The sequence below is a fragment of the Coptis chinensis genome, chromosome 8 (assembly GCF_015680905.1).
Source record: "Coptis chinensis isolate HL-2020 chromosome 8, ASM1568090v1, whole genome shotgun sequence".
In the NCBI taxonomy this organism is placed as follows: domain Eukaryota; kingdom Viridiplantae; phylum Streptophyta; class Magnoliopsida; order Ranunculales; family Ranunculaceae; genus Coptis; species Coptis chinensis.
The window spans coordinates 94,799,636-94,815,578 of NC_141463.1; the positions used below are offsets into that span (position 1 = coordinate 94,799,636).

General features: G+C 36.3%; 1 protein-coding gene across 15 annotated transcripts in view; it reads right to left on the reverse strand.

The window, feature by feature from the left end:
* The window catches only part of LOC147484649 (uncharacterized), a 44,119-nt gene extending 36,209 nt beyond the window's left edge, over positions 1-7,910 (reverse strand). For 2 of the 15 annotated variants that reach the window (XR_015204303.1, XR_015204304.1), the window contains exons 1-11: positions 7,113-7,198; positions 6,938-7,058; positions 5,870-6,442; positions 4,974-5,024; positions 4,665-4,890; positions 4,412-4,554; positions 2,635-2,691; positions 2,463-2,554; positions 1,626-1,917; positions 1,472-1,523; positions 35-1,368 (exon numbers count right to left, since the gene is read on the reverse strand). Coding sequence is in view for 2 of the 15 variants with exons in the window: in XM_086577008.1 (XP_086433134.1) it covers positions 1,916-1,917; positions 2,010-2,155; positions 2,463-2,554; positions 2,635-2,691; positions 2,845-2,883 (336 nt within the window). In the remaining 13 variants the exon portion in view is untranslated. Of the gene's footprint in view, positions 1-34; positions 1,369-1,471; positions 1,524-1,625; positions 1,918-2,009; positions 2,156-2,214; positions 2,301-2,462; positions 2,555-2,634; positions 2,692-2,844; positions 3,362-4,411; positions 4,555-4,664; positions 4,891-4,973; positions 5,025-5,869; positions 6,443-6,937; positions 7,059-7,112; positions 7,199-7,276 lie in introns of those variants that run through there. The other 13 variants (XR_015204309.1, XR_015204307.1, XR_015204306.1 and 10 more) reach the window with 13 other exon arrangements.
* Between the last annotated feature and the right edge of the window lie 8,033 nt (positions 7,911-15,943).

Sequence of the window (15,943 nt, forward strand, 5' to 3'; positions counted from 1 at the left end):
CCAATTTAATTCAACCCAAGAATAAAGAACATACCTCTGACATTGCCACTGTAGAGTGTCTAACTCAAAAGGAATGTGGATAAATTTGTCAGAATAAGAGAGTTGAGAAAGAGAAGTGATGGAGATTCGTTGCCCAGAGAAGAAGACCAAACATTTTTTTTTTTTGGGTACCGTTAGTTTTCTGTCGTGGGTTAAGTGCTCGAAACGGTGTGCCGTTTGGGGTTTTAATTCTGTGAGATCTATTTACCTATTTGCCCTTTGTGGGGTGAGCAAAAAGAAACTGGTTGTCTAACTTTCCGGTACCCTTTGGCATTATATATAAGATAAGCATTGCAAAGAATCCAGTGTTCATTGTGATATGAAGTCGAGCAAAGTTGTTGTGGTAGATGGCATGACTGCTCGTGTATGTGACTTTGGCTTAGCGAAATTTATTTCCAAAGAGCAACAACATTTCCACCAACAATGAGAGAATCAATCGGCATAAGAGGGACTATTTGGCTACATTGCCCCATGTACGACTTTCAATTTATTGTCATAATCTTTCTCCGATCCACATGCTAAATTCGCAAGATTGATGTAAGTTCCAATTAGCTAGGCCTTAATTTATGCATAACACAATTAAAATTAACCACCCTTTATACAAACTAGCAAAAAGCACGTGTTATACACGTGGATGACAAATTTAATGTATTAAAAAGAATATGTATGATAACTTGTTTACAAAGTGACAACTAAAATAATCTAACAAAATATGTCATCTGGTACTATAGACTGAACCATGGAAAGAATGTGAGAAAAAAAATTGCAATCATTTATTATAGATTTGAGTCAAAGACCATACTCAACATAGCAAACATAGGAATTGAAGAATAATTGTTTCCTCTAAATTTGAATCAGAAAGATACATTAATTACCCCCACAATTGTCATAAGAGAATTAGAAAAACTAATAACTAAAAACTTCTACTAAATAAAAAATCCTTAAGGAGTAGCCTTGAGATCCTAAACTGCAATTGTATAACTCTAAAGGACCTGCAAATCAGACAAAGGTTGGATTATAATCCATCTTTTTGCGGTATTCTATTATTTTAATATTTGTTTTTGCTGATTTTCTAAGCCATGGATTAAATCCCCAAGTAACACACAATAAACTCATATATTGATTGACCAGGGGACAATGACAGAATTGTTTTTGCTGATTTTCTCTAAGCCATGGATTAAATCCCTAAATAACACACAATAAGCTCAAGAAGGACCAGGCGATGATGACAGAGAGTTCGAATATTTCCTGCTGCAATCACTCTAAGAATACGTTGCAGATCAATGAAAAAGGTTGTTGCATTAGCCACAGGGGAAAGTTTTTCTATCGCTGAAAGAAAAGAGGTAAAAAACAACATAAGAAATTCTGAAGATGATAAGAAAGGATGTAAGAAAATCCTGAAGCACAATAAACTGTGGAGTTGACATCTTACAATCTTTGTTTGCATAAACTGGAACAACTCCATCTTCCATCCAAAAATAATGCTGTGAACGAAAAGGAAAAGGATAATATTTAAGTGGAAATAAATAAAGGACAGTTAAATTTGAAAAGAAATTAAATAATTGACGCATCCCCACAGCAATTACCAAGTCAAGCTTTCAGTCTTTACTTACTAAGCAGAAGAGGGGAGTATTGAAGAAATGGAAATACAAAATCACCAGCTGTAGTAGCATTCAAGTTTCAAAAGTATAAACTCATGTCAGTTTTTGGCCTCAGAGGAGTATGAAAATGGATTTGGACCAGGCTTTGGTGTGCTCGGATCAGTTATGATTTCTTTGTCCCAAGGAGCAACCTCTTCCCTGAACACATAATTTTCTCGCAATCGAAGACAATCTTGTAGAACCAAATAAACCTCCACTTCATCGGGAGATGGTACCTCTGTCAATGATGAAGAAACAAAGGAACAGTTAAAAATGACGCAATGCATATATATGTCAGAAGCTTATGAAGTAACACTTAAAAATCCTTACAAGTATATAGATTAAAATGTACAGAGGACGCATAAGGTCCTGGTCCTTTAATGCCTTCCAGTCGTTTGGTCACACGGTCACACCAAGTATAGTCGTGTATAACATCTTGACAAACACTGATACTGAAAAAGTCTACTTCACTGATACTGAAAGAATCTCGCAGTAATAAGAAAATACTTATTGACATTTTTAGCCTTCTGTTTACCAATATCTTAGTTTATGATATGAAATACAGATCCACCTAATCGAAGCTTCGATTAAATTGCTTTCACACATTTGGGCGCAATGTAACTGAAAGAATGTAGTACATACACAAAATTAGGCGTGACCTACATGGCTACATGTGGGAGGGATAATTATGACCAGTGTCTAGAATTTCCTCATTTTATGATATAAGTATTCACTTTATTATGTTCACACAGCAAAGCCTAATGTATTTGACTACAGTGTTACCTGGAACCACAATCCTCCTCAAAGTCATGATCCTGACCTTGGTCAAAAATAGGATAAGCAGGCTTCTCGCTTAACTCCAAAAGCAGAATGCCCTAAAGGATTAAAAGCCTAAAAAATTTAGTGTCAAATAGAGCTGAGGAACAGGAACACAGAACACTGTAAATTGACATACATGTCCTCCTGGAAATACTTTTGGGTATGTTGGGATTGAAAAGTTGAGACAATCGACCTATTTCCCAAAAATAAGACAAAATAGGAGATGAGATACGAACGGACAAATTTATTCAATCGATAATGCGATATGCATGGAATAATTTGTCTCATTGAGGAATAAGCTAGGGTGGTATTAGTCACAAAATAATTATAGGGGTTTTAGATTTACCATAATTGCTTCCACTTTCTGATGGAAGTGACGTTGCATCAATACAACCCAATTCTTGATTGCCTAAGTTTCGGGCTTGTTGCCTTATAGGAGTCAGGCGTCTTCGCTGTGAATGTTGACTTGCTGCGAAGCATTTGGCTGGAAATATTCCTAGCTTGGCGGGCGACGGGTCAACCTATGAGGGGTTAGACTGTTGGAGTCCAACAATTCATCAGCAGGATTCAATCGAGGCGAGTGCCATGCCACACACATCGTTTCTCTCGAGAAGCAAGTTGTTCATTTATTTGGTTTTGGACTCGTCGATAATAATTCCTTCCGATACGCTCCCTTCGGTGGGCTATCTATACTGAAGTCAAATTTCTTTGCCTCACTCTTTCTCTAATTCTCTTAGCCTGTTGTTGTTGTTGGTGGTGCACACTATTATCACTAACAGAAAGCACATTTGGAGGGCCTCCGTCCCAGCCATTTTCAAACGCTGGCAAATGGAAAATAACTTGGTTGCATATGAAGTCGCAGTCTATAAAGCAATAAGACAGTAAGCACTAAACAACACCATTTAAAGACTACTTTATATAAAATAAAAAAAAAGCTAAAGTTCGACACACCACGCATTACATGACTACTTGTAAGAAATGAACGTTAACACATCGCTTTACCAAGGAGTTCTTAGGAAATACATCTAACAACAAAGAGGATGGAGGGCTCCCTCGTAAGCATAAGTTGATATGGTTCTGATGTGCCGTGTGGTGGGCGGGTTTTAGTACATTGCATCACGAAGGGTTAGAGAAATGGAGCAAGTAAATTTTTTCTGGGTCTTTGTGAGGAAGAAAACAAAACTAAGAAAAAAAAAAGAGATTGAGAGATAGAAGAAATCAGAGAAGATCAGAAAGATAAAGAGAGCAGACTGGGAAATAGCGTCATTGGGCAACGTTTCATTTAGTGTAAAATCACTACAAAAGGAGTCAATGAAGACACATCAATTGGGGCACTGAATCAAGGAACAGACTATTCAGTTTTTAGGGCTTTTCTAGTGCTTCCCATGAAGGAAAAGGACTGAACAGCAAGGAAAAGGACTGCAAATCCCAAAACTACACACATATAAAAGCCTGCTGAAAACAGCACCCATTGATTTACCACACATAATTAACTATGAGAGAGATATACAAAATCTCCTCTAACATTGTTATCAACGCCGATGAGGACCATTGGTTAGCTATTTAACATAATAGGCATCAAAATAAATATAACATGATCACCACACGACACAAGCCCATATTAGTTAAAAATAACATTTCTTCTTGGCTGAACAAAAAAGTTCACAACGTTGTGCGCAGTTGACTATGGGATGAATTAAAAACATGCATAACTTTTGTGCGGATGACTATGAGGGGAACAATGACAGTTGACCATAAGCAATAATTTTACACAAATTACTAATGTACACTGCATTTAGGGAATTTTTAACATAAATAAGGAATGGCTGGCTTCTGCACAGTCCGAAATCGAACATAGATTGATTGCATTAGGTAATTAAAATCACTAAACTTGCAAAGAAAAGAGGACACACCTGCCAATCCAGCAAATCTATGACAACATTCTTAGCTTCTTCATCCTCAGGTTTAAACTGATTCAACTCTTCAGGCCACTCTTGGTTTTCACTGTCAAAAATCCCTCCCTCTTCAATAAAAAGAGGAGATATCACTGCAATGGCTGCAAAACCAATAAATTAATAAGGAATGGCTTCTGCACAGTCCCAAATCGAACATAGATTGATTGCATTAGAATGATTGGTAAACAGGGCTGTGAGCATATTTCATTACATTAACAGCCGCCATGACGAAACCCCAACTTCGAAACCAATCCAATTCACAGATATACTTCACACCAAAATCTCAATTCTCCCTAAAAGTCCCAACCTCAAGTACTTGCAAATATCACCGTTTCCCTCTGCAGCACCAAGACGAAGAGCCGATTCGCCTTTTGAATTCTTAATACTGGCAACTGTTGCCGCTATTCCCTTTCAAACATCAAGTTCCGCAGCCAAATCTACTCCAAAAAAAAATTGGTTATAAGATAATACCATAAGTCGAGAAACACAAATGTAGAGAAGTTAAGAGTGAAGCTGTTACTCTTGAGACGCCTCAGATTTCCATTGGAAGCAGCTTCAAGTAAGAGTTGAGCTTTTGTAGTTGTACCAAACAAATGAAAAAATAGAGAAATCAGAAAGCAAAAAGGAGGAGAAGTATGAATTAAACTTTAAGAGTAGAAGAAAATATGATTTTTTTTCATTTGGTTATTTTTTACTGTTTGCAAAAGAAAATGGGAGAGAGTAAAGTGGACTGCATAGATGAGGGCCTGCAAATCCAACTGGTCACACGTGTAAAAGCACAAAAACTGGAATAAAAAATGCTTCAGAAGCCCATTTAATTATAACCATTACAGTATGATACTTTAACCTTTCCCTCCCTCAAAATAAACATATTAAAGAGGTCTGTGGCCCTGCTTCCAAGATCAGCGATTTTGTTTCTTATGCATACTGAATTTTGCTTACTCATAATAGAAATCTGTAAAAAGAGGGTGGTCTTAAGACATAGGTTTCTTTCAGAAAACTATTTTCCATTTCTTAGTTTTCTTTGTACATAGTCATACCAGAAAATTTTATTTGAAAGTTAAAATAAAAAAGGCTCCACAAAAAGAAGCTTGATTGAATGTAGATACCTTGTAATATTTTTGACATTCACCAAGGCCACTCAAAAACAAAAATCAAGCAGAATGAATTAGAGTTGAGTTTATATAAAAAAAAGGCAGAGAAATAGAATAAGGACCAACTTCCTACAAATATCAGTTATCGGGACAATGAAAAAAAGACTCAACATGGTATATTGTTAGTCCTATCTATATAAAACAGGTGTGGTAAGCTACCAAGCTTACGACTGAAGAAATCAGTGGTCATGCAAGCAGAAACACAGAGACCTAAGTGCATTTGCACAAACCACACACACAGGTTTCAAGTTATGAACAAAACCTTGACAGTGCCTGTTGAAATTGTCGATGTCCTCTTTGAGTGCCATATAACCATATAGTTGACACTTCCCACCAGGGTAGAAGAGTACATGATTGGTCTCCCATGTGTGTCTGTCAGTTCCTTGATTAGCAAAATGTTTGTGCAAACGCTCTGCCTCCAGATAGCCCATTGCAGCGGTCTCAAACAGAAGGAGACTCAAAAACAGAATTGAAGAATGAAAGAAACAGGATATCATGAACAAATAAAATTTGGAAAAAGAAATCGAAAAAGAATTAAAAATCTTACCTGTTGATTTGAAGACGTGGCCTAAAAATTGAAGAAGCATAAACACTAATAATTACGTCACGAATCTGAAACACAATCTACTAAATCAAAAAGATAAACCATTTTTTTTTTCACCTCGATTGAATGGCTGAAAATTCATTGTAATAAGAGAACTCAAATTGAAGAGAGAGAGGGCATAACTTAGCATTATATCTGATAATTGTCTCCTTTAATTTATGGTTCGTTCTTTATCAGAACACAAAGTCCTGCTGTGATCCCAAGTCTCTTTTGTAAATCTCCACTGTACACCTGTTAGAGAAAATGAACGCTTATAAGACAGACATATTTAGAAATGGTCTAACAACGCCAAGTATAACCTCAACACTCCCCAACGAAAATACGCTTATTTTAACGATTCAGTGTGACTGCCTACAGACTTAAGTGTGCATAATATGTTCAATGGCTTCACTTAATATTCTAAAAGTTTAATGCAATTTCCTAATATCTCACTGAACACATGCAACTTTTAATTTAGGCAATCTTAGACAATGTGATTCCAATAAATTCATTAAATGGGTCAAAACTGGACTTTTTGTGCTAATTATCCAGTTAACAGATTGAAGTGGAATCTGGGCAGGATTATAGACTATGGATTATATTTACTTTTATTGATCTTTGGGTTTGTATGGTGTAGATCACTTGACAAACTGAAGCATAGCTATGAACCTGTATTGATTTTGTTGATTAAGGATTCTTGATGACCGTGTGGAAATTACTAAAATTGATTCAAGATTGAAAACTCACCTTGTTGCTAAAGGGGCAAAATCACCAAGAGAATTAACCTCTTTCTTGCTCAATCTAAGATATGCTGGACTTCCCCTGTCTCTTTCATTGATCTCATACACATTCAATTCTTGCAACTTAGCTGAAGAAAAAAAAACAAAACATATTAGTTTACCAAAACACATAAATCATTCACTTGGCCTTGCAGAATCAGAAATGGCAGCAGCAGTTTTAGTTTTCTTTCTTATTCCAAAAGAAAGACTTAGTAGTGAAGTTCTTAGTACTAAGAGTACATAAACTTTGAGGGGCAGTTGGAAATTGAAAGTTTTTGCTTGTATGTAGGATACATGTAGGATTTACCTGAACCTGTAGCTGCCATGGTTCCCTCACAACACCCATGAAAAGTTGGTAATTATAACCATGAGTTGCAGAATCTTAAAGGATAAAGCTTCTCCATGGTACTCGTAATGGTCCAACACACGTTGAGTGGTAAACTCCACATCAGATGCAAGAAACACACTACTTCACATAAGATTTATCAAACATCTACCTATTCTAGTGCATTTCCTGCCACTGCCTTAAAAATAATTATTCCAAGTAAAAGAACTTCCTGAATAATGCAGATCAGTGAGCCCAGTTACCCCCCACACAACTTAAGAATTCTGCAGTGTCTCTAGGGTGCAAAGGCTCAAACCAAATCTTTCATCAGGTGACAAAACACAGTTGAAATCCCGACATACACACCAAGGAGTAGATATGTTACCATGTGTTAGAATACGATTATTCTATAAAGTACTTCTAGCACTCCCAGAGTTATAAGCATAAACTATAGTGAGAAAGAATGAGTTTAAAACAAAGAATGAGTTTATGAAGAAAGGAGGGGAAGTTGAAAGAACTAAATTTTTTGGGTTAAGCATAAAACAAAGAATGAGTTCATGAAGAAAGGAGGGGAAGTTGAAAGAACTAAATTTTTTGGGCTGTTTTTAAGACCCGGTATTAATGGTTTTTAAGTGGGTATTAATGGTAAGACTACCCGCGTACATTTCAATATAAGCGTGGATTTTGTTTTCGACCTGAATTTACATAAAACTCCTTTGTGAGTGTGTTGTAACTGAAGGGTATAAATAGAAATAAAAATTTAAATGATGAAATAGTCCTTTTTAAAGACATTGAATAATTTTTCTTTATATTTAATTAGGGGTATTTGGTGGTAGTAAAAATGCTGGTCTAATTTAAAAGGCCAGGTTAATTATGATGTACTTTACTAATAGAGATAAATATCGTATGCTTAACAACTCAATGAATGAACTACAGAGTATGGGATGGGATGGGAGTGGAGTGGATATTTCTACACAGGGGGATGTGTATAGTTATGGTGTACTTTTGCTAGAGATGTTCACAGGAAAGAGACCAACCGATGACATGTTCAATGATGGACTCAGCCTTCATGTGTTTTGAAGAAGCTCATAAAGAAGACGTCAAATCATATAATTGGATTAAAGAATGTTTAAGTTCAGTTATGAGAATCGGAGTAGCGTGTTCAGAGGAACTAATGATTGATCGAAAGGACATTCAAGATGTTCGATCTCAAGGGAGATGTATTCAGATAAAAGATGTTTTTCTTTCAGGTTTGAGGTAATGAACGGAGGTGAAAGTGTTAAACTCTGCTCATTATCATGAAATTCATATAAAGCAAAAGTATGTTAGAAGATCTAGCGCGCTAGCTTGTTTGTGTATGTCTTTTTAAGGATCCGTCTTTATCTTAGTTAAAGCCATGCATTCAGTGAGACGAAATTCCATTAAATAGTTATGTTCTGGTGAAGTTAATTGTCCAAGAGTATAGGCTGATTACCAATTTAATCCAGTCAGTCATAAAAAAAAAAAAAAAAAAGTTAAAACGAATAGAAATCCTCTCACCTAAGAAGAAGAAAAAAATGACGAATAACTATGCATATTCCTTTCCAGTGAAAAAGAAAAAGAAAACTTGAACCCGCATAATGAAAATTTTGTCATTATATTTCTTTTCTAGAGCAAAGGTGAATAGGTGATAATAACTTATAAAATTTTAATAGAGCAAATTATAAAATTAATTTTAATAGAGCAAATTGGCACTCGATATAAATTACTCACGCAGAAAATTACAAAACTTCGTTTGGCTGAGGGACCAGTAGGCTCCATGCACGGCAGTGTTCATCATGACACATGCATTTGTTATACACCTGATCGAACATGCATTCAGTCAATTGATTCTGATTTTGAAGTACACACTGATTGTTGTTAACATGTTAAACGCCGGAGATGAGCATAGAGGAGTTTACAAACAAAAATGCAAAACAAGCCCAACAGGGACATGCTAATTAGCATATGTCATATGATAACCACTTGCTGTTTTTCAAATGAAAATCCACTGTTTGAAACATCGAACATACAGTGGTTTTGGCTGTGTTACTGTGTATATGAAGTTCTGAACTTCGACTGATTTGTTGGCTTATGAGTCAAGGTCTCCATTTCAATGGCAAAGATCAGATATATTTGGCAAAGATTGGATCCAGTAAAAGAAACATGAATTTGAATATTGCGCCACACACACACTTAAAACTCCCACAAACTAAGTTTTCTGAAACTGCAACTGGCATCAGTCAGCAAGTGGCCTTTTACAAAAAAAAAAACGAACAAAAAAAAAATCCGTTACATTGAAGTTTTCTCATGCATTGGTGAATTATTTACCTGCCGTGTAGAATAATTTGCTAGCCAGGGTCTTATTCAATATGATGTCGAGTAAAACTACTGGTTCACTTATGCAATTCGTATGGCTTGCATGCTTAATCAAATTCCAGTTTCTTATATTCCTACATGGAATTCAAAAGTTATTGCAATGCGCTCGTCGCCTACTTTGCATAAATATTTAAATAAATTTGCACATATAGAATTTCTAACAATTCCTCAAATTTTCTCTTTACCTTTCGGGTTCTTATTTCGGCTACCTTGGGAAGGAGAGAAAGACTTGTAAGGCTTTCATATTCATTAATTTGTAAAATATGTGATTTTACTTTTCAATTAAGCCATCGTTGGAGTCAATTACGTTCTCCATGAACCCTAGTACCAAGAAATGTATCTCGATAGTGTGCAATTTTTCGACATCTCTAATATCCATCCCTCGTACGGTGATTCAACGGAACATGCAATCCCAATTGACTATTGCAAGTAATGCACTCTAGCAGTTTTGCTCTTCTATGGCTACCAATTCTCATGCTATTAGCATCTCCTAAAGTGTCATCTCCTTCCGGATAGAAGTATTGGATCTACAATCTTTATAAATTGATCTTGCAAACCATTGCTAGCATAGTTATGGAGGCTTAAACCATCTTTAAACATCTCGTCCGGTTGGTCTCTTTCCTGTGAACATTTCCAACACCATAATTCCATAACTATACACATCACCTTGTGTGGATCCATCAGCTCCCATACCATATTCTGCAGTATATACATCAATCACTAGTTTCCATAAAACCATTTAAATGTAACAAAAATATATATTAAGAGTCAGCAAAAAGAAAAAGAATATAATATTAATACTGTAATGCTTTACATATATCTATTAATATACTACATAGAGATTGAAAAGCTCCTTACAATCGTCAGTTAAGATATTGATAGAAGTAAACAAACTCACTTAACTACCACCACAACTATAATTCTTTCATCCTCAGTCTTTTGAATTTTAACTCCACTAACATAGACTGAAAAGAAATTAGATCAAATTAATCGTTTTATTATTATCTCTAACAACTATTTATTCCCACCAACATTCATTTTTCCTCTTTTAAGATATCTACATAAGTATGTTATAAGCTCCGAAGGTGAAAACATCCAACAATCCAAGGCCCGACCTCTTTTAGCCTTGTAATTGAGATCTTAATGGTGTCAAACTTAACACGGGGAATAAAGAAGAGACAAGGATTTGAGTTTCACTAAAATGTTGCAGCACAGAAAGATTATAACTAATGTTGAATACCAGATAATGATTTTCATGCACTTATGAATTGGAAAAAAGGACTAAAATCAACATATGTCGATCTTTAAATTCCTACCTGGAGCAGCATAGCCAATAGATCCCTTTACCCTTGTTGAGGTACTTTGATTATCATGCAAGTTCTCTAGTGATCCCGAAAGAAGCTTTGCCAAACCAAAATCACCAACATGAGCTACCATATCATTATCGAGAAGCACATTGCTTGTTATTTTAGATCACGATGAATAACCAAAACATGGCACTTTCGTGATGAAGATAGATAAAGCTGAGGCGACATCAATGGCGACATTGAGTCTTTGAAGTAGGTTCAAATTCAATTCTTCATCTTGTTCACTAATCTCTTGATGCAACCACTTCTCTAAACTTCCATTTGGCATAAACTCAAAGACTAGTGCTTTAAATTCATTTCCTTCGTAATCCACGCTAGAGCAAGAAGTTAGAATCTTAGCAAGATTTCGATGGCGGATATTACGCAATGATTCACACTCTGCCACGAAACTCCTTAAAGCTCCTCTCAATTGAAGTTTGAACACCTTAACAGCAACAACGGTTTCATATTGGTTGAGCATTCCCTTATACACACTACCAAAAGCACCTGAACCAACAAAATTAGCTGGAGAAAATCCACCAGTCGCTTGAGAAAGATCTCCATAAGAGACCCTAAGATGTTGGTCACCGAATGATTGTGAAGAAGCCGTTTTAAGTTTACTTTTTCTTCTCAAGTAAAATATTAGAGAACTTGATGCCAAAAGAATGAAGACGACCACACTGATCAAAACTGCTATTTTGGAAGGATTGGACATTCCTTGCCTTTTTTCATCTTGCTTTCCTGATTTCTTTATTCGGCATGGCGGCAATTGCAGTTCATATATACCCCCACAGAGATCAGAATTTCCAGCTACTGAAAAATTGCTTGCAATTCTAAAGATTCCGTTCACTGGTACCTCACCTTCGAGTTTATTGAAGGATAGATTCAACCTCTGGAGATACGGAAAGTCCTCCAAATATTTTGGAATTTCGCCAGACAAGTTGTTTCTTGATAGATATAATGTTATCATGACATTCTTTAAAGAACTCAAAGATTGAGGAATTGTCCCTTTAAACAAATTTTCGTCCAAAGAAAGATATTCCAAACTCAAACACCCACCAAGAGTACTAGGCAATAAACCAAATAACTTATTTCCAGACGCATCCAGATGAACAAGATTTTTTAGTTTTCCTACTACTAAAGGTAGGGAACCAGTTAAGGAGTTCATAGAGAAGGAAAGACGAAGCAGAGTGGAAATATTAAAGATCTCTTTTGGTAGGGTACCATTTAGGTTGTTTTGTTGGAGATCCAGTATTTGCAATTGGCTAAGAGCACCAAGACATGAAGGAATGTTTCCTTCCAGTCTGTTTTGATGTAAAAGCAATTCACTCAAATTAGTATTGTTTGCTAAAGAAGATGGGATCGGTCCAGACAATCTGTTTTCATACAGATGTAACACCTGTAAACTACGAAGTTTTCCAATAGAAGATGGAATACTACCGTAAAATTTATTAGAATAGAGAATTAATGCAAACAAATTGACTAGGTTTCCAATCCCTTCTGGGATAATTCCATATATTTGATTGTTTTCTAGATACAACTCCTCCATTTGGTTGGAGAGATTGGTAATAGAGTTCGGGAAAACACCTCCAAAATTGTTTCGGTCAAAAACCAATGTATTTAGATTACTGGAGTTGGTCAAATAAGTGATAAAACTCAAATCATGAGCTGATCCTGTTCCTAGATGATTGCCTCCAAAATTTATCTTTTTAATCGTTTGAGGGAATTGAAAATCCTTAGGAACTGGTCCTTTGAAATTGTTTTCTGCAATATCAATTGTTTGAAGTTTAGAAGCATTATCTAATGAAACTGGGAGTAGTCCAGAAAGTTGATTTCCACCACCAAAGAAACCAACGAGATTAGGAAGAGTGATGCCCAAGTCTAGTGGAAGACTACCACTAAATTGGTTAACAGCAATTCCTAATTCATTCAGGGATGAGATGTTGAAAATTGTTGAAGGGACCTCACCAGACAGTCTATTAACTGAAACACTGAAATATGTTAACCTTGACAGTCTACCAAAGCTGGCTGGAATACTTCCAACCAATTTATTTTCTTGTAAAAGGAAGGTTTGAAGGGAAGAAAGATTACCTAAAGAAGGGGGTAGCTCTCCTGTCAGATTACTTCTTTGAATAATCAAGAATGCAAGCTTTGACAATGAGCCGAGCTTTGCCGGAATATTCCCTGACAATTTGTTCCGACTTAAATCAATGAACCTGAGTTCAGTACATTGGGTTAGATTGACTGGAATTTCTCCTTCCAAACTGTTACTGCGCAGACTGATTAGTTGAAGACGAAACAACCGACCAATTTCTTGTGGGATCTCACCGTAGAGTTTATTGTGCTCTAGGTTGATGACCCTTAGGAAACTGAGGTTTCCAATATGAGGTGATATCGATCCAACCAAACTCTGGCGGGAAAGATTCAAACTTATGACTCTTTGATGACGCTTGCCGCATGTAATGCCTTGCCACTGACAGAAATGAAAAGAGTGGTTCCACGAGCTTAAGCCTTCAATCCCATCTCTGATGGAGATTAAAGACTGAATATCGGTCTCATTTCCCGAGGTGGCCATAGAAGGATTTGTTTGTGACAATTGGTTAAAAAGTAGGAAGATGATGTAAAAGTTAAGTAATGTAAATGCCTTCGAAATCATCATTGCGAATTGTAGAGTTTAATTATTTTAATTATGTATGTGGTGTAGCAATATATAGGAGCATTGCTGCGACGCGTACTTGGTTGATTTACAAATGTGAATCCTCTGTTTCGGTCTTCAAATTTTGTGTTGCCTGTAGAATAATATTGTCGTGTAGAATAATTTGGTAATCAGGGTCTTTTTCAAACTAATGTCGAGTAGAATTACTGATGAATCGTTTTCTTTCTTTTCATTTTACTGATGGAGTACAGAGTCGGTGCAGATGGATATCATAGATATGGCCTTGCTATATGAAGGAACTAGCTATTGAGAGAATGGGCATATTGTATCGTCCATTAAAATATGGTGTATTACAGTTTACATTGACTTGAATATTAGAATATGCTTTTACAGAATCAAAAAAGTATGTTAACACAAAACAGGTTGGGGCTTGCCACTCTTAAGTCTTAACCCAACCAAAAAAATAACCCACCAAAAATCAAAGTCTTTCGATTGACGTAAGAGTCAAGATTGCATTTTTTTTTTCTTAAGAGTTGTGGAATTGTGGAGTAAACCATCAACATCAATGATTCAGCGTGCTTTGTCCTTGAAACTCTTAGTTCTCATGATGCATGGTTACTTCTTAAGGTCCTGCCGTGTAGGATATTTTGCCAGTCTCACATTGAGCTGTTTCACCCCAGATTACTCTTATCCAAGGCCGAAAAAATCAACCGATATATCGATAATATATAATATATATCGGTTTTTTTACGATATATCATTGACTTTGACCAATATTTGACCAACTCTCGGCAACCAACATCTTGGAAATGAAACATTTGATGTTGATATGTCAGATAACATTTTAAAAGGATGCATAACTTCAACAGTTTTATGCAATCCAAATTTGCAAGTGTTAAACCTCTCTTATAACCAGTTTACAGGTACCATACCAAATAAAGAGATTGCGCTGTCCTCGGGTTTAAGTTTCGTTTAGCACATAATTCAGTAAATGGTCCCATACCATTAGAAATCAGTAATTTGAAGAAACTTCAGACATTAGATGTCACTTAGCAAAAAAAATAAAAATAAAAATTCAGACATTAGATGTCTCCGATAACAAATTGATCGGAGAAATTCCTGACACCCTTGCAAGTTTTTTGAGTTTGGAATACCTTTACTTCCAAGGTAATTTCTTTCTTCAAGGACCCCTGGGTTTTGGATGTTTTCCCTCTTCACTTAGTTCTTTGATAAGAAGCCTCCAGGTTTTGGATGTTTCACACAACAACATGACTGGAAATATTCCAAGAGGTCTAGAGGATCTTTTTACGAAGCGTAAACCTATCTTTCAATAACCTTGAGGTAAACCTATCTTTCAATAACCTTGAGGTGTGGACGAAACACAATGCCAGTGCAATATCAGTCGTTGGAAACGACAAGCTTTGTGGGGGCATTCCAAAGCTTAGGTTACACAAATGCAACACCCCTAAGTCTACCAAAAAGAAGTTCCTCTAGCTTTAAAGGTGGCACTTGGGGTACTTGTACCGTTGCTACTAGTGGTGGCATTGCTCATTGTAATCATTTTGATGAAAAAGCCTAATGCAAAACCTCCTAAAGAACAATGTCGTGCAGGAGATCTTAGAAGGGTCTCCTACAATGAGCTTCAAAAGGCAATGGATGGCTTTTCCTCAACAAATTTGATTCGTATGGGAAGTAGTGGAACTGTCTACAAAGGGATTCTCCAGCAAGATGAAGGTCTTATTGCCGTGAAGGTACTTGACCTCATGGAACGTAGAGCTTCCAAGAGTTTCGTCACTGAATGCATGTGAAGCCTGGAAAGAAATTCGACATCGAAATCTACTCAAGATCTTAACTGTTTGCTCTAGTGTGAATTTTAGCAGTAATGATTTTAAGGCTATTGTCTACGAATTCATGCTCAATGGAAGTCTAGAAAGCTGGTTGCACCAAATTTCAGATGGACAAGATCTACAAAAAGGTTTGAGCTTCTACCAAAGATTGAACATAGCAATCAATGTCGCATCTGCTTTGGATTACCAACATAATCAATGCAAAGGACCTATAAATCATGATCCGAAGTCGAGCAATGTACTGCTCAGCAATGACATGACTGCCGTTGTTGCTGACTTTGGCTTAGCAAAATTTCTCTCCAAGGCAACTACCACATCCAACAAAAACGAAAGTAGCTCAGTTGCTATAAGAGGAACTATTGGGTACATTCCTCCAGGTACTTCCACTCAATTATCATTCTCT